This window comes from Cervus elaphus, chromosome X (assembly GCF_910594005.1).
Source record: "Cervus elaphus chromosome X, mCerEla1.1, whole genome shotgun sequence".
In the NCBI taxonomy this organism is placed as follows: domain Eukaryota; kingdom Metazoa; phylum Chordata; class Mammalia; order Artiodactyla; family Cervidae; genus Cervus; species Cervus elaphus.
In genome coordinates, this window is record NC_057848.1 from 25,203,843 (window position 1) to 25,229,545 (window position 25,703).

Here is a 25,703-nt window from a genome sequence, read left to right on the forward strand (position 1 = left end):
GCAGATGTTACAAAAACAATTCTGGGCAGGTTTGGCTACTAGCTCAGTTTGGTAACCCTTGCATGTAAAAAATATAGATGTCTAACAAATGTTCTTCTTCACCTTAAATAACTTAAATTTATTATAATAAGAGGAGTTTTATTTACCAAATTAGAAAAAAAATATGTTTAAAAAGTAAGAGTACTCAATTTTGATGGGCACGCATATATGCATATATTGTTGGAGGGGATGAAAATCGGTAGACTTTCTAGAAAGTAATCTGGTTATAGGTATCAAGACTCTTAAAAGTTTGTGTCTTTGGACTTAACAATTCTACCTTCTGTGTGTCTATTTTAAGAAAATTATCAGAAAAATGGACAAGGATGATCACTATTAATTAATAGGGAGACTTATCAAAAATACAACTACATGCCCCGGGAGAACAGACTGGTTAGGTAAATCTTGGTAGTCCATATTCTGAAAATTATAGGAATTAATTTTTTGAAGGCTTAATTTTTTAATGAAAAAAATTATTCTTAAAATTTAAGTGACAAAGGCAGGGTGCAAACTGATACATACATATATATATATGTTATGTAAAGTAAAAGTATGCATACAGAAAACTAGAAGGAATGATTGCAAGCTGTGAATAGTGGTGTCATCTAGATAATCGAATAAGTATATCTGACCTTTTCATTTCCTTATACTTTTTTATGCTTTCCAAATTCTTTATGATACTTTTACTATAATGGTGTAGAAATTTGAAAGAGAGAAACAGAGACAGAGAGGTAGAAAGAAAAGGAGAGAGAAAATGTCAGGATAGCCTTTCACTCCTCTTGCTGTATCCTTTGCTTACTCCTTTGCTTATCCTGAATATTTTCTAAAACATTTTAGGAGCTGGCTTTTTGACTTTTTGTGGAGCAGCGGACAAAGTTATCATGTTGTATTGATATCATATCATTAGACCAAACTGCCCTAATTCATTTATAAGAGGGAGATAGAGGCCCATTACTATGTAGCTATAGTTTCATAAACTTATTTTCCTGCTGAGAAGATTTATTTGTTCATTCATTCACTTACTAATTTATACTACTCAACTGAGAAATATTTCTGTCTCAGGAACATTCCAGGCATTCATTTGAATTTAGTTTCATGAACAATACAGATGTGCATGTGTGCTAAGTCACTTCAGTCATGTCCGACTCTTTGCGACCCCATGGACTGTAGCCCACCAGGCTCCTCTGTCCATGGGATTCTCCAGGCAAGAATACTGGAGTGGGTTGCTGTGCTCTCCTTTAGGGGATCTTCCCGACCCAGGAATCGAACCTGCATCTCTTATGTCTCCTGCATTGGCGGGCAGTTTCTTTACCACTGGTGCTACCTGGGAAACCCCATAAACAATACCAGACTGGGTAATTGGTTGCTGAAAATAATATTCTTAACCAGTAAATTATTGGCAGTATATATAATTATTATTTTTAATACCTTTTATTTTTTTCCTAAAAAGGGCCAGATGGTCACGTGACTAGATATGATTTGGATTGGCTGGTGAAAAACAGCTATGAAGGGCAGAAACAAAAGGTCATCCAACCTAGAATCTTATGGAATGCTGAAATCTACCAGCAAGCCCAAGTTCCAGCTGTAGATTTCCAGACCTTCTTAGAAACCAAGGAGGGACTGAAGAACTTTCTGCAGAACTTTCTACTCTATGGAATTGCTTTTGTAGAAAATGTCCCTCCTACTCAGGAACACACAGAGAAGCTGGCAAAAAGGATCAGCTTGATCAGGTGAGTCATTAGTTTTCTGATGTGCAGAAATTAATTTCCAGAGCATGAACATCAGTAAAATAATATGACAGGTATGGTCACCCTTGTTTTTCCAGAATATTCTGTGGCCTGAATAAGGAGATTGCCATTTATAGTGCTTTATTTGAAGCCCAAATTTCTAATCTCTAAAGACTCTTACATGTTAAATATGATGACTTCAAAGTTGTTGTCTTTTTTCAAGCCCAGTGACAAAGTAAGAATTATTCATTATACGCTAGAAAGAGCAGTAACTTTGAGTAAAGATAGCCAGACTGTAGTCTGAGTTCTACCATCAAGCAGTTGGGTAAACACACACTCCTACCCACAATCCCTGTCCCTGTCACCTCTATTTTCCCATCTGATCACTAAAAGGATTGAATAAGATGGTATCTAAAGATATCTACTTTTGACCTGTTATTCCTAAGGCTTAATTCAGACACTGGTTGTTAATAATACTGCCCTATACTGTACAGCCAAAGCCTTTGACTATGTGGATCACAATAAACTGTGGAAAATCTGAAAGAGATGGGAATACCAGACCACCTGACCTGCCTCTTGAGAAACCTATATGCAGGTCAGGAAGCAACAGTTAGAACTGGACATGGAACAACAGACTGGTTCCAAATAGGAAAAGGAGTATGTCAGGGCTGTATATTGTCACCCTGCTTATTTAACTTATATGAAGAGTACATCATGAGAAATGTTGGGCTGGAAGAAGCACAAGCTGGAATCAAGATTGCTGGGAGAAATATCAATAACCTCAGATATGCAGATGACAGCACCCTTATGGCAGAAAGTGAAGAGGAACTGCAAAGCCTCCTGATGAAAGTGAAAGAGGAGAGTGAAAAAGTTGACTTAAAGCTCAACATTCAGAAAACTAAGATCATGGCATCTGGTCCCATCACTTTATGGGAAATAGATGGGGAAACAGTGTTAGACTTTATTTTTTGGTGCTCCAAAATCACTGCAGATGATCACAGTAGCCATGAAATTAAAAGGTGCTTACTCCTTGGAAGGAAAGTTATGACCAACCTAGATAGCATATTAAAAAGCAGAGACGTTACTTTGCCAACAAAGGTCCATCTAGTCAAGGCTATGGTTTTTCCAGTGGTCATGTATGGATGTGAGAGTTGGACTATAAAGAAAGCTGAGAGCCGAAAAATTGATGCTTTTGAACTGTGTTGTTGGAGAAGACTCTTGAGAGTCCCTTGGACTGCAAGGAGATCCAGCCAGTCCATCCTAAAGGAGATCAGTCCTGGGTGTTCATTGGAAGGACTGATGCTGAAGCTGAAACTCCAATACTTTGGCCACCTGATGTGAAGAGGTGACTCATTGGAAAAGACCCTGATGCTGTGAGGGATTGGGGGCAGGAGGAGAAGGGGACGACAGAGGATGAGATGCCTGGATGGCATCACCGACTCAATGGACATGAGTTTGAGTAAACTCAGGGAGTTGGTGATGGACGGGGGCCTGGCGTGCTGCATTTCATAGGGTCGCAAAGAGTCGGACAGGACTGAGTGAGCTGAACTGAACTGATACTGTACAGCATTTAAGCAGCATATTCACATCAATGATTTTAATTGGTTAGTATAGTAGTCCTGATAAGTGTATATTTTATCTCCTGTTCTAATGATGAGGCGCTTGAGGAGCAGATGTATTGAGTGGCTTGACCAGAATTGCTCTTCTAGTAAGGAGTAGAACTGGAATTCAAGAAAGCTCAGGTTTTCTAATCTTAAGTACAAAGTTCTTTCCATTGCATTTCTAGGTAGTATATAGGTTTATCTTCTGTAGTATTAAATGTTATGTAAACTGACTTTGTCATAATTAGTACTTTACTTTTACTTCATAAGAACCAGATATAGCTCATTGTGTAGCAGATGGTATGCTGGGTCATTTGCTCATGATGTATGTATCTCAAGGAGAGATATATAGTAACAGTGATACAGCAAGTCTCACTAAATACTTGCTAGTATAAACTATTCTTTTCTCTTTTTTTATTCTTCCATGTCTAAAAGGTGGGTGAAAAGCAGCTACCCAAAAACATCTTTTTCTATGTGAGGAAGGTGAGTGCAGGACAGAAATGTGAACCTGAAAGCTGTTCAAAGCAGACACATAAACAGAGTGAGATGGTTCCCTGTTTTCTGACTACATTATCCTTCCACTTATTCCCCCCAGCTTCCTAGAATATTACTCAGTGGTGGGCTCATTAAGACAGGTGATGAGTTCAACTATTTTCTTTACTTTATAGTTGGATATCTGGAGCCAAAAGATAAAAGTTCTATTTTTATTTGTCAATAAAGAAAGTATTGGAAAGAGTTTTGAGTGACAAGAATGAAATTTTCAAATAGCTAAAAAGGCCTTCTATGCTACATTTGACAGAGAAACCATCTATGGGAGGATGTGGTTTTTCACTTCAGACTTCTCCAGGGGTGACACTGCATACACCAAGCTAGCTCTGGATCGGCACACTGATACCACCTATTTTCAGGAGCCCTGTGGGTAGGTGGATTAGAATTTTCCAAAGTGAGATCATTACATGTGATGGTCTTGAATACTTTCTTAATCATTTTCTGTTTTATTTGAACCAAGATCATATCTGCTGCTGCTTATTTACATAACTATCTCTTTTCTACTTAGAAATATGATCATTTTTAAAGATTCATAGGAATAAAAATTTTTGAAATGATTGAAAATCTACCTTACTACATGAATGGATCTTAATTTTGTTTAATTTACATTTTTATCAAAGTGATTGCAAATAATTTACCAAAAATGTATTTATTAACCATTGGTTTGGGAATTTGTACAGTTTTTCTTATTTAGTTATTATATTGCAAGTTAAGTTCAGTTCAGTTCAGTCACACTCAGTCGTGTCTCACACTTTGTGATCCCATGGAGTGCAGCATGCCAGGCCTCCCTATCAATCACCAACTCCCGGAGTTTACTCAAACTCATGTCCATTGAGTCTGTGATGCCATCCAAATATCTCATCCTCTTTCATCCCCTTCTCCTCCCACCTTCAATCTTTCCCAGCATCAGGGTCTTTTCAGATGAGTCAGCTCTTCACATCAGGTGGCCAAAGTATTGGAGTTTCAGCTTCAGCATCAGTCCTTCCAATGAATATACAGGACTACTTTCCTTTAGGATAGACTGGTTGGATCTCCTTGCAGTTGTAGGATCTCCTTGCAATTATATTGCCAAGGGGTCAATATTCTAAACACAGCTGCTTTATCTATGGTGTTAAGAGGAATTTGAATCCAATTTAAAAGAAGTTGGAGGGAAAATGTGAATGAAAAATAACCTTTTTTAAATAAATTTATTCATTTTAAGTGGAGGCTAATTACTTTACAATATTGTAGTGGTTTTGCCATACATTGACATGAATCCACCACGGGTGTACATGTGTTCCCCATCCTGAACTCCTCTCCCACCTCCCTCCCCATCCCATCCTGCTGGGTCATCCCAGTGCACCAGCCCCAAGCACCCTGTCCCATGCATCAAACCTGGACTGGCGATTTGTTTCACATATGATAATATACATGTTTCAATGCCATTCTCCCAAATCATCCCACCCTCACCCTCTCCCACAGAGTCCAAAAGACTATTCTATACATCTGTGTCTCTTTTGCTGTCTTGCATATAGGGTTATCATTACCATCTTTCTAAATTCCATTTATATGCATTAGTATGCTGTATTGATGTTTTTCTTTCTGGCTTACTTCACTCTGTATAATAGGCTCCAGTTTCATCCACCTCATTAGAACTGATTCACATGTCTTCTTTTAAATGGCTGAGTAATATTCCATTGTGTATATGTACCACAGCTTTCTTATCCATTCATCTGCTGATGGACATCAAGGTTGCTTCCATGTCCTGGCTATTATAAACAGTGCTGTGATGAACACTGGGGTACACGTGTCTCTTTCAATTCTGGTTTCCTCTGTGTGTATGCCCAGGAGTGGGATTGCTGGGTCATATGGCAGGTCTATTTCCAGTTTTTTAAGGAATCTCCACACTGTTCTCCATAGTGGCTGTGCTGGTTTGCATTCCCACCAACAGTGTAAGAGGGTTCCCTTTTCTCCACACCCTCTCCAGCATTTATTGTTTGTAGACTTTTGGATAGCAGCCATTCTGACTGGCATTAGATGGTACTTCATTGTGCTTTTGATTTGCATTTCTCTGATAATGAGTGATGTTGAGCATCTTTGCATGTGTTTTTTTTTTAGCCATCTGGATGTCTTCTTTGGAGAAATGTCTGTTTAGTTCTTTGGCCCATTTTTTGATTGGGTCGTTTATTTTTCTGAAATTGAGCTGCAGGAGTTGCTTGTATATTTTTGAGATTAATTCTTTGTCAGTTGCTTCGTCTGCTATTGTTTTCTCTCATTCTGAAGGCTGTCTTTTCACCTTGCTTATAGCTTCCTTCGTCGTGCAAAAGCTTTTAAGTTTCATTAGGTCCCATTTGTTTAGTTTTGCTTTCATTTCCAATATTCTGGGAGGTGGGTCATAGAGGATCCTGCTGTGATTTATGTCGTAAAGTGTTTCGCCTATGTTTTCCTCTAGGAGTTTTATAGTTTCTGGTCTTATGTTTAGATCTTTAATCCATTTTGAGTTTATTTTTGTGTATGGTGTTAGAAAGTGATCTAGTTTCATTCTTTTACAAGTGGTTGACCAGTTTTCCCAGCACCACTTGTTAAAGAGACTGTCTTTTGTCCATTGTATATTCTTGCCTCCTTTGTCAAAGATAAGGTGTCCATAGGTGTGTGGATTTGTCTCTGGGCTTTCTATTTTGTTCCACTGATCTATACTTCTGTCTTTGCACCAGTACCATACTGTCTTGATGACTGTAGCTTTGTAGTAGAGCCTGAAATCAGGCAGGTTGATTCCTCCAGTTCCATTCTTCTTTCTCAAGATTGCTTTGGCTATTTGAGGTGTTTTTGTATTTCCATACAAATTGTGAAATTATTTGTTCTAGATCTCTGAAAAATAGCATTGGTAGCTTGATAGGGAGTGCGTTGAATCTATAGATTGCTTTGGGTAGTAAGTCATTTTCACTATATTGATTCTTCTGATCCGTGAACATGGTATATTTCTCTATCTATTTGTGTCCTCTTGGATTTCTTTCAGTGGTGTTTTATAGTTTTCTATATATAGGTCTTTTGTTTCTTTAGGTAGATATATTCCTAAGTATTTTATTCTTTTCATTGCAATGGTGAATGGAATTATTTCTTAATTTCTCTTTCTGTTTTCTCATTGTTAGTGTATAGGAATGCAAGGGACTTCTGTGTGTTAATTTTATATCCTGCAAGTTTACTATATTCATTGATTAGCTTTAGTAATTTTTTGGTGTAGTCTTTAGGGTTTTCTATGTAGAGGATCATGTCATCTGCAAACAGTGAGAGTTCTACTTCTTCTCTTCCTATCTGGATTCCTTTTATTTCTTTCTCTGCTCTGATTGCTGTGGCCAAAACTTCCAAAACTATGTTGAATAGTAGGGGTGAGAGTGGGCACCCTTGTCTTGTTCCTGACTTTAGGGGAAATGCTTTCAATTTTTCACCATTGAGGATAATGTTTGCTGTGGGTTTGTCATATATAGCCTTTATTATGTTGAGGTATGTTTCTTCTATTCCTGCTTTCTGGAGGGTTTTTTATCATAAATGGGTGCTGAATTTTGTCAAAGGCTTTCTCTGCATCTATTGAGATAACCATATGGTTTTTATCTTTCAACTTGTTAATGTGGTGTATTACATTGATTGATTTGCAGATATTGAAGAATCTTTGCATTCCTCAGATAAAACCCACTTGGTCATGATGTATGATCTTTTTAATGTGTTGTTGGATTCTGTTTGCTAGAATTTTGTTAAGGATTTTTGCATCTATGTTCACCAGTGATATTGTCCTGTAGTTCTCTTTTTTTGTGGTGTCTTTGTCTGGTTTTTGTATTAGGGTGATGGTGGCCTCACAGAATGAGTTTGGAAGTTTACCTTCCTCTGCAACTTTCTGGAAGAGTTTGAGTAGGATAAGTGTTAGCCCTTCTCTAAAATTTTGGTAGAATTCAGCTGTGAAGCCGTCTGGTCCTGGGCTTTTGTTTCCTGGAAAATTTCTGATTACAGTTTCAATTTCATGCTTGTGGTGGGTCTGTTAAGATTTTCTATTTCTTCCTGGTTCAGTTTTGGAAAATTGTACTTTTCTAAGAATTTGCCCATTTCTTCCAAGTTGTCCATTTTATTTTCATATAGTTGCTGATAGTAATCTCTTATGATCCTTTGTATTACTTTGTCGTCTTTTGTGATCTCTCCATTTTCATTTCTAATTTTGTTGATTTGATTTTTCTCCGTTTGTTCCTTGATGAGTCTGGCTATTGGTTTGTCGATTTTATTTATCTTCTCAAAGGACCAGCTTTTGGCTTTGTTGACTTTTGCTATGGTCTCTTTTGCTTCTTTTACATTTATTTCCACCCTAATTTTTAAGATTTCTTTCCTTCTAGTAACCCTGGGGTTCTTTATTTCTTCCTTTCCTAGTTGCTTTGTGTGTAGAGTTAGGTTATTTATTTGACTTTTTTCTTGTTTCTTGAGGTAAGCCTGTATTGCTATGAACCTTCCCCTTAGCACTGCTTTTACAGCATCCCATAGGTTTTGGGTTGTTGTGTTTTCATTTTCATTCATTTCTCTGCAGATTTTGATTTCTTTTTTTATTTCTTCTGTGATTTGTTGGTTATTCAGCAGCGTATTGTTCAGCCTCCGTATGTTGGAATTTTTAATAATTTTTCTCCTGTAATTGACATCTAATCTTACTGCATTGTGGTCAGAAAAGATGCTTGTAATGATTTCAATTTTTTTGAGTTTACAAGGCTAGATTTCTGGCCGCCCAGGATGCCATCTATCCTGGAGAAGGTTCCATGTGCACTTGAGAAAAAGTGAAATTCATTGTTTGTGGTGAAATGTCCTATAGATATCAATTAGGTCAAACTGGTCTATTGTATCATTTAAAGTTTGTGTTTCCTTGTTAATTTTCTGTTTAGTTGATCTATCCATAGGTGTGAGTGGGGTATTAAAGTCTCCCACTATTATTGTGTTATTGTTAATTTCCCCTTTCATACATGTTAGCATTTGTCTTACATATTGCAGTGCTCCTATGTTGGGTGCATATATATTTATAATTGTTACATCTTCTTCTTGGATTGATCCTTTGATCATTATGTAGTGTCCTTCTTTGTCTCTTTTCACAGCCTTTATTTTAAAGTCTATTTTATCTGATATGAGTTTTGCTACTCCTGCTTTCTTTTGGTCTCTATTTGCGTGGAACGTCTTTTTCCAGCCCTTCACTTTCAGTCTGTATGTGTCCCTTGTTTTGAGGTGGGTCTCTTGTAAACAACATATATATGGGTCTTGTTTTTGTGTCCATTCAGCCAGTCATTGTTTTTTGTTTGGGGCATTCAACCCATTTACATTTAAGGTAATTATTGATAAGTATCATCCCGTTGCCATTTACTTGGTTGTTTGGAGTTCGAGTTTAAACATCCTTTCTGTGTTTCCTGTCTAGAGAAGATCCTTTAGCATTTGTTGGAGAGCTGGTTTGGTGGTGCTGATTTCTCTCAGCTTTTGCTTGTTTGTAAAGCTTTTCATTTATCCTTCATATTTGAATGAGATCCTTGCTGCGTACAGTAATCTGGGTTGTAGGTTTCTCTCTTTCATCACTTTAAGTATGTCCTGCCATTCCCTTCTGGCCTGAAGAGTTTCTATTGAAAGATCAGCTGTTATCCTTATGGGAATCCCCTTGTGTGTTATTTGTTGTTTTTCCCTTGCTGCTTTTAATATTTGTTCTTTGTGTTTGATCTTAGTTAATGTGATTAATATGTGTCTTGGGGTGTTTTGCCTTGGGTTTATCCTGTTTGTGACTCTCTGTGTTTCTTGGACTTGGGTGACTAGTTCCTTCCCCATTTTAGGGAAGTTTTTAACTATTATCTCCTCAAGTATTTTCTCATGGTCTTTCTTTTTGTCTTCTTCTTCTGGAACTCCTATGATTCGAATGTTGGGGCGTTTAACATTGTCCCAGAGGTCTCTGAGGTTGTCCTTATTTCTTTTAATTCTTTTTCCTTTTTTCCCCTCTGCTTCATTTATTTCTACCATTCTATCTTTTTTTTTTTTTAATTTTTTTATTAGTTGGAGGCTAATTACTTCACAACATTTCAGTGGGTTTTGTCATACATTGATATGAATCAGCCATAGATTTACACTTATTCCCCATCCCGATCCCCCCTCCCATCTCCCTCTCCACCCGATTCCTCTGGGTCTTCCTAGTGCACCAGGCCCAAGCACTTGTCTCATGCATCCCACCTGGGCTGGTGATCTGTTTCACCATAGATATATTTCTACCATTCTATCTTCTACCTCACTTATCCTATCTTCTGCCTCTGTTATTCTACTGTTGGTTCCCTCAAGAGTGTTTTTGATCTCATTTGTTGCATTATTCATTATATGTTGACTCTTTTTTATTTCTTCTATGTCGAAAAATAACCTTCTTGTGTGGACTCAGTAGCTATTGAGCCAAAGATAATATACGCCATCTTTTTTTCCAGCTTTATTGATATATAATTGATGTATAACATTATGTAAATATGAGTTGTACAATGTGTTGATTTGATACAGTTATGTACTGTGACATGATCACCACTAGTAGCTAACAGAGACTAGATCTTTCTCACCACAGAAAAGAAATGGTAATTACTTGATATGATAGATACCATAATTAACTTTCCTACCATTTGCCACTTATTAGAGGTACCTCTATGGCTATTTTGTTGCTGCTGTTTCTGTTGTTTGTTGATCTTCTACATATAGATAATGAACCCGAGGCACAAATATATTAGTAAAACGTGTGTAAGTATGAATTCATAAGGGCTTTCCAGGTGGCACTAGTGGTAAAGAATGCACCTACCAGTGTAGGAGACATAAGAGAGGCGAGTTCAATCCCTGGGTTGGGAAGATGCCCTGGGGGAGAGCATGGAAACCCACTCCAGCATTCTTGCCTGGAGAACCCCATGGACAGAGGAGCCTGGTGGGCTACAGTCCATGGTGTTGCACAGAGTCAGACATGACTGAAGTGACTTAGCACATGTGCACTCGTGAATTCATAAAGACAATATGAGAGGATGATAATATCCAGTTAATTGTAGTTACTCCGATTTCCTTTGAGGATTGGAACCTAAGAATGTTTGCTTCATAAAAGGAAGAATAAAACATCTTTTAGATGTCTGGCTCGATGTTATCGATATACAAAACCACCCACAGCTCTGCATTCTCATTATCTGGGATACAGAAAGAAGAATATGAGGAAATGGGATTAGAAACAGTTGGACAGGAGTTGAGGTTCAAATATTGACTAGCTGTTTTCTCTCTTACCACTACTGTAGATACCCAGTTGGCTGTGCATTTAATTTAACCCTTTCTAGTCAATGGGGAGAGCCAAGTACATCAACAGTACAGTGAGAGTGGTTGAGTTCAGGCTATGGCATCAACCAGACCTGGATTTATATCCCAGCTGGAACATGCATTAGCTTTGTGATCTTGGAAAAGAACCTCTCGGTGCCTTAGTTTTTTCATCTGTGGAATGGGACTAGTAATAAAACCTGCCCATTAGTATTGCTTAGGGATTAAGTTGGGCTTCCAGGTGGCCCTAGTGATAAAGGACTCACCTGCCAATGCCGGAAACGTAAGAGCCATGGGTTCGATCCCTGGGTTGGGAAGATCCCCCAGAGGAAGGAATGGCAATCCACTCCAGTATTCTTGCCTGGAGAATCCCATAGATAGGGAAGCCTGGCAGGCTACAGCCCATGGGGTCGCAAAGAGTCAGACACCACTGAAGCAACTTAGCACACACACAGGGATTAAGTTACATGATGTATTTAAAGCACTTGGATACTTCCTGGAATGTATGAAGTGTTCAATAAATGCTAGTTATTGTTCTTATCATTTTAGCCATTGTCATCATCATCATCATCATTTTATGCCTTATGCTTTCTAAAGTTACCTTTGCTCAGGATTTCATTCTTTCCGACCTCCTCGGGGATTTCTCATGCCTATCAACTTCTCAGTTCTTAAATCTCTACTTTTGTACACTTCTTTGACTCTGTCTTCCTCTGCTTACAGCCCCACCTTATTCCTCACCCTCACAGCTAGGCTTATTAAAATAATTATCTACATTCAGTATCTTTTCATTCTCACTTCTTATTCACTCTTCAAACCTGTAGTCAGCTAGTTTATCCAACCACGTCTCAATTAAAATTACTCTCTCCAAAGTCACCAGCAAGCAACTTATTTCAATCACCAGTATGTACCTTAAAGTCTTTATCTTATTTGAATCCTGGGGCCATTAACCTCTACCTCTTCTTGAATAGCCTTTCTTTTCTAGTTTTCCTTCTACATCTATAGTTAGTTTTCCTCAGTCTCCTATGCTGGCTTATTTTCTTTTGTCTGTGTCATAAATATTATTGTTCCTCAAGATTTTCTCCTTCTCCTTCTTTTCTTGCTTGAAATTATCTCTCCAAATGACTTCTATGCTCTTGGCTTTAGCCATCACCTACAGACAGCTACACACAGGACTTCCCTGGTGGCTCAGACAGTAAAGCATTTGCCTACAATGCGGGAGACCAGGGTTCAATCCCTGGGTCGGGAAGATCTCCTGGAGAAGGAAATGGCAACTCACTCCAGTATTCTTGCCTGGAAAATCCCATGGATGGAGGAGCCTGGTGGGCTACAGTCCATGGGGTCGCAAAGAGTTGGACACGACTGAGCAACTTCACTTCACTTCACAGACAGCTACAAAATCTACCTCTCTTCTAAGATAAACATCTTCAACTGGCTACTAAATAATCCTAACCTAGAAATTTTGCAGAAAGTTTAACATAGCCAGGACTGACCTTCCTCATTTTAATTGTATTTACCCTACTTTCTCCTTGATTTTATTCCTCCTACCTTTATTTATGTTTATCACTTATTTTACTTCATTGTTTACTTTTCCTTATTTTTGCTTTTTTTCCTTAATTACTATTGATTTTATTTTTCCCTTGTTAATTTGAAATTATTACTTTAGGTTTCCAGTCCATTAATAATTGATTTGCTTTTTCCTATTAATTTTTCAGTCACATGTAACTTAATTATTTCAAAATGTCCCTAAACTGAACGTCTTCCTCAACCGTTCACAGCCCCTTATTACCATCCAGTTATGCATCTGCCTCATTCTCTTGGCAAATGGGCATTATTACTTGTCAAGTTGCCCAGGGGAAGAACCTACAGTCATTCTAGATTTTTGCCTATTCTTCATCCTCCACATCTAATCATTTATTTCTTAGATGTGTCCTCTTTTCTATAAGCTCAAGTTCTCAGTATTTTTCTCTCCAGTTTCAGTTATCCACATTGTTTTTCATGTTTTTGTCATCTTGCTTCTCACCAGTTAATCTCGCACCTTAGTTTATTTTTTTTGTCTTTTGTTTGCATTTTTATTTATTTTTTTTCCTTTATTTTTATTAGTTGGAGGCTAATTACTTTACAATATTGTAGTGGTTTTTGCCATACATTGACATGAATTGCATCTTAGTTTAAAATCCTGTGATTCTCTGTGCTATGCCAACAGGAACTTTTCACTCTCTTCCTTGAATATACCTTGCTCTTCTACATTGATATTTTTGGTCATACCTTTTTCCTGCCTGAAATGCTCTCTTCTCACCTCAATCTCATTCCAGCCCAAGCCTTGCTTGTTCTTTAAAACTAAGCAAAATTATTCTCATCCACATCTCAAAAATTTATCTATACAACACCGCACTATAATAATTTCCTCTCTTTATGGCTCCACTGTCTTGTATATAACTTTATTATGGTGCCTATCATATTTTACCAGTACTTACTTGGTTCATTCTTCTAGATAGACTATGGGCTTCTTTAAAACAGAGACTATATCTTATTCATGCCCATATTGCCCAAGTCTGACACAGATAGGTTTCAGTACATATTGAATATATTTAGAAGGAACCCTTAGTGGCATTAATATGTCAGAGTACACAAAAAAGTACAACTGGAAGACAATTAGGAAATGAGATTTATTTCTTAATGAAAAGAAAATGACACAAGTAGAATCAGTAATCATTTTTTTTCTAAAAGTTTGATGTATTCTCTTTTCTCCACTGAACAGAGTAATTTAATTTTTCCCTTCTTTAGCATTCAAGTGTTTCACTGTCTTAAGCATGAAGGAACAGGTGGCAGAACACTGCTAGTTGATGGATTCTATGCAGCAGAACAGGTACTTCAAAAGGCACCTGAGGAATTTGAACTCCTCAGTAAAGTGCCATTGAAGCATGAATATATTGAAAATGTTGGAGAATGTCAAAACCACATGATTGGGGTTGGACCAGTCTTAAATATCTACCCATGGAATAAAGAGCTCTATTTGATCAGGTGAGTACCAAAGAACTATCCCTCAATGTAATATATTTGCCAGATATTAGTTTTCTAATGTAATGAAAATTCCTATGATCCTACATCTGTCACATTTTAATATTGCTATTCCATAGCTTTTTATTAGTACAATTTCTATTCTTATTAAAATTCCCATAGAATAATAAATAGGCCAACAGCCAAGGAACACTAGATTGGAGGGGCAGATTTTTCACATGGCATTTAAAAATGAAAACACTTTTAAAACAAAAACGGTTATTAAATTGTGCTCAGTGATCAAACAGCTAGGGTGCCTAAAGGCATGATAACCACAACATTTGACTCTTGTCCAGATTTATGCATTTCTCCTGACCTGTGTATATTGCCACCTAGTATCTTGTACATTCATAAAGCACATCATATGCAAAACTGAACTTGTCATCTCCACTCATTTCAAGCCTGCTCCTTCACACACAATTGTGAAGATAAAAATAAATTGTTGCCCCTGTATTGTAGTAGGAACTACATAAATCCTAAATCACTTCCCTGGGATAAGCTCCACTGGAAAACTCTCCCTCCATCATCTCTTGTGTCTCAATTGCCTAGAACAATGAGCTCAATATTTTCCCCAACATTTCATTATGAACACTTTTAAATACAAAAAAATTAAAAGCGTTTACAAGGAAAACTTGTATACCTACCGCCGAGATTCTACCATTAAGATATTGCTATACTTGCTTTGGGCTTCCTTAATAGCTCAGCTGGTAAAGAATCTACCTGCAATGCAGGAGACCCTGGTTCAGGAGGAGGGATAGGCTACCCACTCCAGTATTCTTGCCTGGAGAATCCCCATGGACAGAGGAACCTGGCAGGCTACAGTCCATGGGGTTGCAAAGAGTCAGACATTACTGAGCGACTAAGCACAGTGCAGCACATACTTGCTTTATTACCAATCTATCTATCTTTCTATCCTTCTGTTTATTTTTTTTCATTTATTTTTATTAGTTGGAAGCTAATTACTTTACAATATTGTAGTGATTTTTGCCATACATTGACATGAATCATTATAATCCTTCTGTTTTTAAATTAATCTTATTTTTGATACATTGCACAAAACATTGAAGATATATGTCTCCCAATGTACTTCAACATTTATAACCTTAAGTCTAAAATTCAATATTTGTTTACAGATGTTTAATTTTGATATAAAATATACATACAATGTATATACACACAATGTTGGTATAAATATTGAATATACACTTGCTGAGTTTTTAAAACTGCATACACCTATGTAACCCAAATGTCTATCAAGATATAGACTATTACCATCACTACAGAAAGTACCTTTATACCCCTTGTCAGCCCAACCCTACACACACACTGAGAGGAAACATCTGTTTTTATTTTTTACCACCATAGATTTGTTTTGCCTGTTCTAGAAATTCGCATCCTGGAACAAATCCATTCTTTTATGAATAAACACCTGGGCTGTTTCCTGTTTGGGATTATTTTGAATAAAGCTGCCATCAATGTTCATGTAAAACTATCTTTGTAGATATGTGTTTTCATTTCACACAGATAAATACCTAAGAGTGGAACTGCTGGATCATAGAGTACGTGACTTTTTAGTTTCATTAGCAACTTTTACTAAAGCATGTGTTCCATTTTACAGTTGTCAACAATGTATGAAAGTTGTAGCTTCTCCACATCCTTGCTAATACTTGGTGTTTTCAGTCATTAATTGTAGCCATTATACTGGATATCTCCTTGGTGTTCTAATGTGTATTTTTTGGTGACTGATGATGTTGAGCTTATTTCCACGTGCATATTGGCCATTCATATATCTCCTTTTGCTAAGTAACTAGTTAGATATTTTGCCCACTTTTTCACTGGATTGTCTTTTTATTATTTGAGTTGTCTCAGCCTTTCCTATCCATTTTGATATTTTTTTATTTCTCATTCACCAATATGTAGGAGTCACTCAGTTTCCAGATTTCTTTCATAGGGAATTGTTCTCTGTGTAACTGTAGATTTGTTTCTATTATAGACCAGAACCTCCAGCACTATTTGTAATAGTTACAAACTGGAAATTACTTACATGTCTATCAATAGAATGGATAAATGGGTGAAAGTCCCTCAGTCATGTCCAAAAGTCCCTCAGTCATGTCCGACTCTTTGTGACCCCATGGACTATACAGTCCATGGAATTCTCCAGGCCAGAATACTGGAGTGGGCAGCCGTTCCCTTCTCCAGAGGATCTTCCCAACCCGGGGAGCAAACCCAGGTCTTCCACACTGCCGGGAGATTCTTTACCAGTTGAGCCACAAGGGAAACCTTGAATGGATGAATACATTGTGGTATAGTCCCACAATAAAATTCTATTCAACATGAAGGATGAATGAACTATTGACATGCGGTACAATAATGATAAATCTTCTAAATATAACATTAAATGAAAGAAGCCAGACACAAAAAAGTACATACTATAGTATTCCATTTATATAAAGTTTTATAAATAAGCAAAACTAATCTGTGGTGACAGAAGTCATGATGGTATAACAGTTATCCTTGGGTGAGGTGAAAGACATGCCATGTGGTGTGGCCAAAAAATATATAAAAACAAACAAAACATAATATTCTAAGATGGTGGAAACCAGCTAGAACTTTCTTCTATCCCCTACCCTCAGAGTTTTCAAAGGAAAAAATAAATATGGTCAACAGGCAGTGGAACTCTTCTTTAAAATCTTATAGTCTTGAGAGAACATTAGCTTATTATTGCCACATCATCAATGGACAAGTAATGAATATAGGGAAAGCCTTATATAAAATTGCCCCATCAGCAACAGATGTTTTAATATGTTTTGGGGGAAATCTTTCTTTCTCACAATTTCACCTTAGGTACAACAACTATGACCGGGCTGTCATAAATACTGTACCTTATGATGTTGTCCATCGTTGGTATACAGCACACCGGACTCTAACCAGAGAGTTGAGGAGGCCTGAGAATGAGTTTTGGGTCAAACTCAAGCCTGGCAAGGTGGGTGCCAAGCTCAATAGACATCACGTAAGCAGTGAAGAGTAAGGATTTATTGAATATATGAGTCAAAATGTTACAAAGGAAAAAAAAAAGAAGGGAGTCCTGGGTATTGGCCCTGGTCCTACCACTCACTTACTGAATGACCCAGAAGCAGGCTCCCCCGAGTATCTACCCATCAATGGTTCTATTTGTAACATGAGTGAGTTGAACTTGATAGTCCCTAAGGGTCCATCTGACTTCATGATTCCTTTTTTTTTTTTTGGCTCTTCATATTTCCTCTGGATAAAGAACATCTCTAGCTTAGTGTAAGACAGTGAAACAGTTTAACTCTTTGAGAGAGAGAGAGAGAGAGAATTAAAAGAAAAGAACAAAAGAAACCAATGATCTGGTTTGCTTTGATGAAAGAATAATTACTCAAGAAATATAACCTCCTCAGATACAGGGCCTGTTATCTACTGTTGCCTTTGTTATTTCCATTTAGCCTGATACAGAGCTATGCACATCCTAGTTGTCACATGTTTAAAGATAGAAAGAAAGTGAAGTCACTCAGTCGTGTCTGACTCTGTGACTCCATTGACTGTAGCCCAACAGGCTCCTCCATGGAATTTTCTAGGCAAGATTACTGGAGTCAAATGTTTACTTAATCTCAAAATTTTAAAAAAAAATCTCATTAAATGTAATCAGAGAACAACCTAAAATTTTTATTTTAAATGATCTCTTCTGATTTATGATTCCTGTGGTCTGCACTTGTTCTGAGTATTTTTCCTCTCTCTTTTTTTTTTCCTGTTCACAGGTCCTATTTATAGACAACTGGCGTGTCCTACATGGCAGGGAATCCTTCACAGGCTACCGCCAACTCTGTGGCTGCTATTTAACAAGGGATGATGTATTAAACACTGCTCGTCTCTTGGGCCTTCAGGCTTAAAATTGATGGCATTGAGATTATGAACATGCCTGACACCCTATCAGAATTTCATTTCATATCAGCAGAATAATATTGTGCCAATACCAACTTCAAATTGTCTCCTCACATCATCACATGAAACAAAAGCCTCCCCTTTTTCTAGTAAGGAAAACCTTAGAGAGACCATCTCATATGGTATCTCTCTTCCCTAAGTTACAACGTGGACTCATTTGGTTTTTAGATCTTTTGATGTAATTTTGGTCAATCTTCTACAGAAATATAATCATCACATTGATGAGAAAGAATAATAGTCACTAGGTAAAAATTTGTTTCAACAGGATCTATCAGAAAGAAGAGAATTATAGGAATAATGCAGTCTAGCTAGAGCTGAAATTTGCAACATTTTTTGGTCTTAAGACATCCAAACACTTGAACACTACTGAGGACACCAAAAAGTGCTTAGATGTGGGTTATATCTATTGCTACTAATTATATTAGATATGAAGACTTAGAAATGTTTAAAATTTAAGAACAAAACAGCATACATCCATCAGAGAGATGACTTCATCACATGTCATATAGCCTCTGGAAAAGTCTTCTGTACGTTCATTAGATAATTAAATGGAAAAGGCAATATCATCTTAATATTGTTATTTAAAATATTTTTATTAATAATACACAGACCCACTAAAAGAATCTCAGGGACTACTCCAGGTGTCTTTGGACTACACTTTGAGAACCAGTGGCCTAGAGCAGCATTCCCCAAGCTTTTTGGCACCAGGGACTGGTTTCGTGGAAGACAATTTTTCCACGAACTGGGCCAGGGTGGCAGGAGTAGGGGGGTGTGGTTTCGAGACAATTCAAGTGCAACAATGAGGAAAGGTTGTAAATACTTAGGAAGTTTTGCTCACTCACCCACTGCTCACCTGCTGCTGTGTGGCCTGGTTCCTCACCTAGTTAGGGACCCCTTGGTTTAACTGAAAGCTTAAATTTTTTTTCTGTGGTCTCCTAGAACTACAGATATTGTAGGAATTGCTTCATAGCACAAGCTCAGTGATAAGGTGGGAACTGAATACATAGTATTTTATCTTGTGAGAAGAATTATCTCTTCTAAATCATCTCTCGAGGAGTAAAACCCATCCGTTTGGTAATTCTGTGAGGGATAATTACACAAAGGTTTTTAGAGATTTCTGAGGTTCCATATCATAATTCACACATGCACACACATACACACATGCATGTGCATGCCCACATGCACACAAAACACAGAAAGTGGAGATTACTATCCAAACTTGCATTTTAATTTTTGAAGGAATTTATGATGCAATGTTTTCCTCCATTTCTGCTGCTCTCTTTTTCTGTCTTAAAATATTCTACATGTCAACTGCCAAGATTTGACTGGGTTAGGTATAATTGGTTTCTTTTATTTTTAATGATTTTCCCTTATATGTGGAGAGAAGGGGGGAGGGGGAGAGAGACAGAAGGATAGGTTTGAGATTTATTTTCTGTTGGCTTTCATTGAAAATGAAGTATAACCACATTGACTGCTATAGAATGATGTAAGACAATCCAGGCTAGGATTTATGTAAGAGGAAAAAAGCATTATTAGTGAGGATAGGAGTCACAAATCAAAGTCAGTATTCTCTGACAGGGAATAGAGACTAATCTGATGTTTACAGAAAGTTCTTAGTTCACATTTAACAATTTATGCATTATTTTATTGACCCATCCAGGGCACCAAACTATGTTCTCAAATATTTCTGCATTTTAATTGTACTGCATAGGAATCCTTAGGGGTCTTCCATAGAAAGTGTTTTCCTCTTAGGTCAAAGGACTGATGATTAAATTAATGTATTAAAGAGTATTTGTTGTTGTTTAGTCACTAAGTGGTCTGACTCTTTGCAACCCCATGGACTGTAGCCCACCAGGCTCCTCTGTCCATGGGGTTCTCCAGGCAAGAATACTGGAGTGAGTTGCCATGCTCTCCTCCAGGGAATCTTCCCGACCCAGTGAACAAACTCACATATCTTATGTATCCTGCACTGGCAGGTAGATTCTTTACCACTGTGCCACCTGGGAAGCCCTTTACTATAATTATAAAATCCTCCACATCTGTTACAATCTGTCCCCCACTCACAAGACATCTAGCCTAAATCATTATGGTAATAGTGTAGAGTATCTACTTTGCTCTGCTGGCAAAGACTCCATTTTTTCTGTTCTCCAGAACAAGTATATGATATCACTTATATGAGAAATCTTAAAAAAAAAAAAAAAAGAACTTATTTACAAAACAGAAACATACGTACATAGAAAACAAAATTATGGTTACCAAAGGGGAAAGGGAGGAGAATGAGAAGTATGAGATTAATAGATACATACTATCATATATGAGCTTACTAACTGCACAGGGAACTATATTCAATATCTTGCAATAAACTATAATGGGAAAGAATCCAAACTGAATAACATTGCAAAGTCTTTGAAAACAGAACTACATTAAGACCATGAACCATACAGGGCTGGTTACAACATGTGGCTGGGACCCAAATGAGTAGGGGGAAAAATAAACAGAGCCTTGGGGACCTGTGGGCATATAACAAAAGGGCTGAGATTTTTCTCATTGGTGTGCTAGAGGACAGGAGAAAGAAGGTGGGACTGGAAAGTATTCAAAGAAATAATGGCTGAAAATTTTCTGTGTGGCAAAAGACATAAATGTACAGATTGAAGAAGTTGAGTGAATCCTAAATAGAATAAGCCCAAAGAAATCCACATCAAGATACACCACCGTCAAACTTCTGAAAACTAAAGGCCTAGAAAAAAAGTCTTGAAAGCAGCAAGAGAGAAACAATATCTTTCATGTGTGGGGAAAACTGATTTACATGGATTTCACATCAGAAACCACTGAGGTCAGAAGGAACTGGCATGACACTTCTCAGGTGGTGAAAGAAAAGAATCAGAATTAGTGGCTCAGACAGTAAAGAATCCACCTGCAATGCGGGAGACCTGGGTTCGATCATTGGGTTGGGAAGATACCCTGGAGGAGGGTATGGCAACCCACTCCAGTATTCTTGCCTGGAGAAACCCCATGGACCTATGAGCTGGACAGGCTACAGTCCATGGGGTTGCACAAAGTTTGGCACAACTGTGTGACTAAACACAGCGCAGCACATACATGGTGATCAAGTGAGATTTATTCCATGAATATAATGTTGGTTCAACACATGGAAATCAATTAATGTAATACACCATATTTATAGAATGTGGAGAAGGTGCTCATGATCATCTCATAGATGGGGGGGGGGCATTTGACAAAATCCAACACCTGTTGCATAAAAATGAATTCAACAAAATCCAACATCTATTTCATAAAAATGAATTCAACAAAATAGGAATAGAAGGGAATTTCCTCAACCTGATAGAGAGCACCTAATGGAAAACTCACAGATAGCATCATACTTAATGGTAAAAGAGTAGATGGCTTCCCTCTAGCATCAGGAACAAGACGAGGATGTCTGTTATTGTCACTTCTACACTTGATCTTAGCCAAAAGGCTGAGAAGCGATGTTATTGTCACTTCTATTCAATATTGTATTCAAAGCTCTAGTCAGGGCAATTAGGCAGGAAAAATAAAGGGATCCAGACTAGAAAGGAATGAGGAAAACTATCTCTATTTGTAGATGACATGCTTTTTGCATATATAAAACAATAAAGAATCCACCAAAAACCCACAACAACCTATTCATATATGCAATGAGCTCAGCAAAGTTGCAGAATCCAAGGCCAATGTGCAATAATCAATTATGCTTCTCTATATATACTAGCAATGAACAACTAAAAATTAGTTTAGGAAAGTAATCCATTTTACAGTATTGTCAAAAGTAATAAAATACTGAGAAATAAATTTAACAGAAAATGTGCAAGACTTGTACTCTAAGAACTGCAAAATGTTGCTGAAAAAAATGAAAGAGGCCCCAAGGAAATGTAAACCCATCCCATGTAAGTGGATTGAACACATAATATTGTTAAGATGGCTATAATCCCACAGGCAATATACAGATTCAGTGCTATGCCTGTTAGAGTCTAACCTGGCTTATTTGTAAAAACTGAAAAGCTGGTCCTAAAATTCATATGTAAATGCAAGGAAGGAAGATAGCCAAAACAATCTTGAGAAAGAACAAAACTGGAGAACACACATTTCCTAATTTAAGAACTTCTAACAAGACTATAGCAATTCTAAAAAGTGTGGTGCTGGCAAAATGGCAGTCATATAGGCCAATGTTTCAGGATTTCAAATCAAAAATAAATCCATGTGTCTGTAAATAGTTGGTTTTCAATGAGGGTGCCAAGATCATTCAGTAGAGGAATGACTAAACTCCTCAAAAAATGCTGGTGAGATGAGAGGATATCCATAAACAAAAGAATTAATTTGGACCCCTAATTTCACATCATGTAAAAAAAAAAATCAACACTAAATGGATCACAGACCGAAATGTAAAGAGCTGAAACTATAAAATGTTTGTAATAAAACGTGTAAATCTCCATGACTTTGAATTAGGCAATGGTTACTAAAATATGACAGCAAAAAACACAAGCACAAAAGAAAAAATAAATTGGACACTATCCAAATCAAAAACTTTTGTGCATCAAATAAGTCTATCTAGAAATTGAGAATCATAATAGAAAGAGATTCATGTACCCCAATGTGAGTTGCAGCACTATTTACAATAACTAGGACATGGAAGCAAACTAGATGTCTATTAACAGATGAATGGATAAAGAAGTTGTACATATATACATTGGAATATTACTCAGCCATTAAAAAGAACACATTTGAGTCAGTCCTAATGAGATGGATGAACCTACAGACTGTTACACAGTGAAGTAAATCAGAAAGAGAAAACTAAATATTGTATATTAATGCATGTGTATGGAATATAGAAAGATGGTACTGATGAGCTTATTTGCAGGGAAGCAATAAAGATGCACCAGGACTAAGGGAAAGGAGCAGTGACCCTCAAAAGAGCCTGAGCCAGACCTGCCTTTGAGTGTCTGAGAGTCTCCAGAAGAAGCATGAGTCAGCAGTGACCTGCTGCGGGGACAGAGGATCTTCATTTTTTCATTCAAAAAACTAAGATCATGGCAGCCAGTCCCATCACTTCACGGCAAATAGATGGGGAAACAATGGAAACAGTGAAAGGCTTTATTTTCTTGGGCTCCAAAATCAATGCAGATTGTGACTGCTGTATTTCCATGGTGCAGCCATGAAATTAAAAGACTCTTGCTCCTTGGAAGAAAAGCTATGACAAACCTAGACAGCATATTAAAAAGCAGAGGCATTACTTTGCCTACAAAGGTCTGTGTAGTCAAAACTATGATTTTTCCAGTAGTCTCACATCCTGGACAGTAAAAAAGACTGAGTGCTGAAGAACTGATGCCTTTGAACTGTGGTGTTGGAGAAGACTCTTGAGAGTCCCTTGGACTACAAAGAGATCCAACCAGTCCATCCTAAAGAAAATAAACCCTGAATATTCAGTGGAAGCACTGATGCTGAAGCTGAAGCTCCAGTACTTTGGCCACCTGATACAAAGAGCTGACTCATTGGAAAAGACCCTGATGCTGGGAAAGATTGAAGGCAGGAGAAGAAGGGGATAACAGAGGATGAGATGGTTGGATGGCATCACTGACTCAAGGGACATGAGTTGGAGCAAACTCCAGGAGATGGTGAAGGACAGGGAAACCTGTTGTGCTGCAGTTCATGGGGTCGCAAAGAGTGGGACACCACTGAGCGACTGAACAACAACAAATGGAGATGTGGACATAGAGAACAGACTTGTGTACACAGTGGGGGAAGGGGAGGGTGGGATGAATTGAGATAGTAGCATAGAAACATATACATTACCACATGTAAAACAGATAGCCAGTGGAAATTTACTGTATGACAAAGGGAGCTCAAATCTGGTGCTCTGTACAACCTAGAGGGGTGAGATGGGGTGGGAAGTGGGACGGACAGTCAGAGGATCAAGAAGGAGGGGACATATGTATACCTATGGCTAATTCATGTTGAGGTATGGCAGAAGCCAGCACAACATTGTAAAGCAATTCTCCTCCAATTAAAAATAAAGAAAGAAAAAATTATGATTAAGAACCAAGGCTAAATTTTGGTTATTAAGTAGATAGTGTGTAATATGTAATATCTCTATATACTGACAATGTAGATATAGAATAAACTGGGGGGAAAGAGGGGAAATCAGGAGAGGGTATGAAAAATAGAAAAATCTGTTTTTAACATTTTTTTACCCAAAGTTTAAACTTTTTACTTTGTATTGGGGTATAACCGAGTAACAATTGTGTGGTAGTTTCAGGTGAACAATAAAGGAACTCAGCCAAACATATACATGTATCCATTCTCCCCCAAACTCCCCTCTTATCCAGGCTGCCACATGACACTGAGCAGAGTTCCCTGTGCTATACCGTTGGTCCTTGTTGGTTATCCATTTTAAATATAGCAATGTGTACATGACCTTCCCAAAGTCCCTGACTATCCCTTCTCCTCGGCAACCATAAGTTCATTTTCTAAGTCTGTGAGTCTCTTTCTGTTTGTAAGTTTGTTTGTGTCATTTCTTTTTAGATCCCACCTATAAGGGATGTCATATATTTCTCCTTTCTGTCTGACTTAGAAATAAAAGAAATTGAAAAGACAATCCACACGATGGGAGAAACATTTGCAAATCCTATATCTGATAAGGGTGTACTTTCCAGAATGCATAAAGAACCGTAACCAGTTAACAACAAAAAGACAAGCAACCTAATTAAATAAGCAAAGGACTTGAATAGGCATTCCTCCAAAGCAGATGTGCAAATGTCCAAGAAGCACGAGAAAAGATGCTCAACATATTTAGCCATTCAGTTCAGCTCAGTCGCTCAGTCATGTCCAACTCTTTGCAACCCCATGAACCGCAGCACGCCAGGTCTCCCTGCCTATCACCAACTCCTGGAGTCCACCCAAACCCATGTCCATTGAGTCGGTGATGCCATCCAACCATCTCATCCTCCGTAATCCCCTTCTTCTCCTGCCCTCAATCTTTCCCAGCATCAGGGTCTTTTCCAATGAGTCATCTCTTCGCATCAGGTGTCCAAAGTATTGGAGTTTCAGCTTCAACATGAGTCCTTCCAGTGAACACCCAGAACTTATCTCCTTTAGGATGGACTGGTTGGATCTCCTTGCAGTCCACAGGACTCTCAAGAGTCTTCTCCAACATCACAGTTCAAAAGCATCAATTTTTCAGCACTCAGCTTTCTTTATAGTTCAACTCTCACATCCATACATGACCACTGGAAAAACCATAGCCTTGACTAGACGGACCTATGTTGACAAAGTAATGTCTCTGCTTTTTTTTTTTTTTTTTTTGGAGTGGACGGAGCAAGCTCCTATTCCAACTCCTAATTCCAAAAATCCATTTAATATATTGTCCTCGGATAGAGGACGTATCAGATATTAAACTGATTAGAACAGATACTACACTTGATGTCTCTGCTTTTTAATATGCTGT

The 25,703-nt window shown here is 37.7% G+C and overlaps 1 protein-coding gene and 1 pseudogene across 4 annotated transcripts in view; one reads left to right on the forward strand and one right to left on the reverse strand.

Annotated features, from left to right (window-relative positions):
- The window catches only part of TMLHE (trimethyllysine hydroxylase, epsilon), a 62,230-nt gene extending 42,191 nt beyond the window's left edge, over positions 1-20,039 (forward strand). For 2 of the 4 annotated variants that reach the window (XM_043896400.1, XM_043896401.1), the window contains exons 3-7: positions 1,487-1,766; positions 4,164-4,283; positions 13,994-14,230; positions 17,111-17,249; positions 18,043-20,039. In XM_043896400.1, the coding sequence (XP_043752335.1) occupies positions 1,487-1,766; positions 4,164-4,283; positions 13,994-14,230; positions 17,111-17,249; positions 18,043-18,174 (908 nt within the window). In that variant the 3' untranslated portion in view covers positions 18,175-20,039. The remainder of the gene's footprint in view (positions 1-1,486; positions 1,767-4,163; positions 4,284-13,993; positions 14,231-17,110; positions 17,250-18,042) is intronic. The other 2 variants (XM_043896398.1, XM_043896399.1) reach the window with 2 other exon arrangements.
- A 5,485-nt stretch (positions 20,040-25,524) lies between these two features.
- On the reverse strand, positions 25,525-25,703 carry LOC122690898 (annotated as a pseudogene).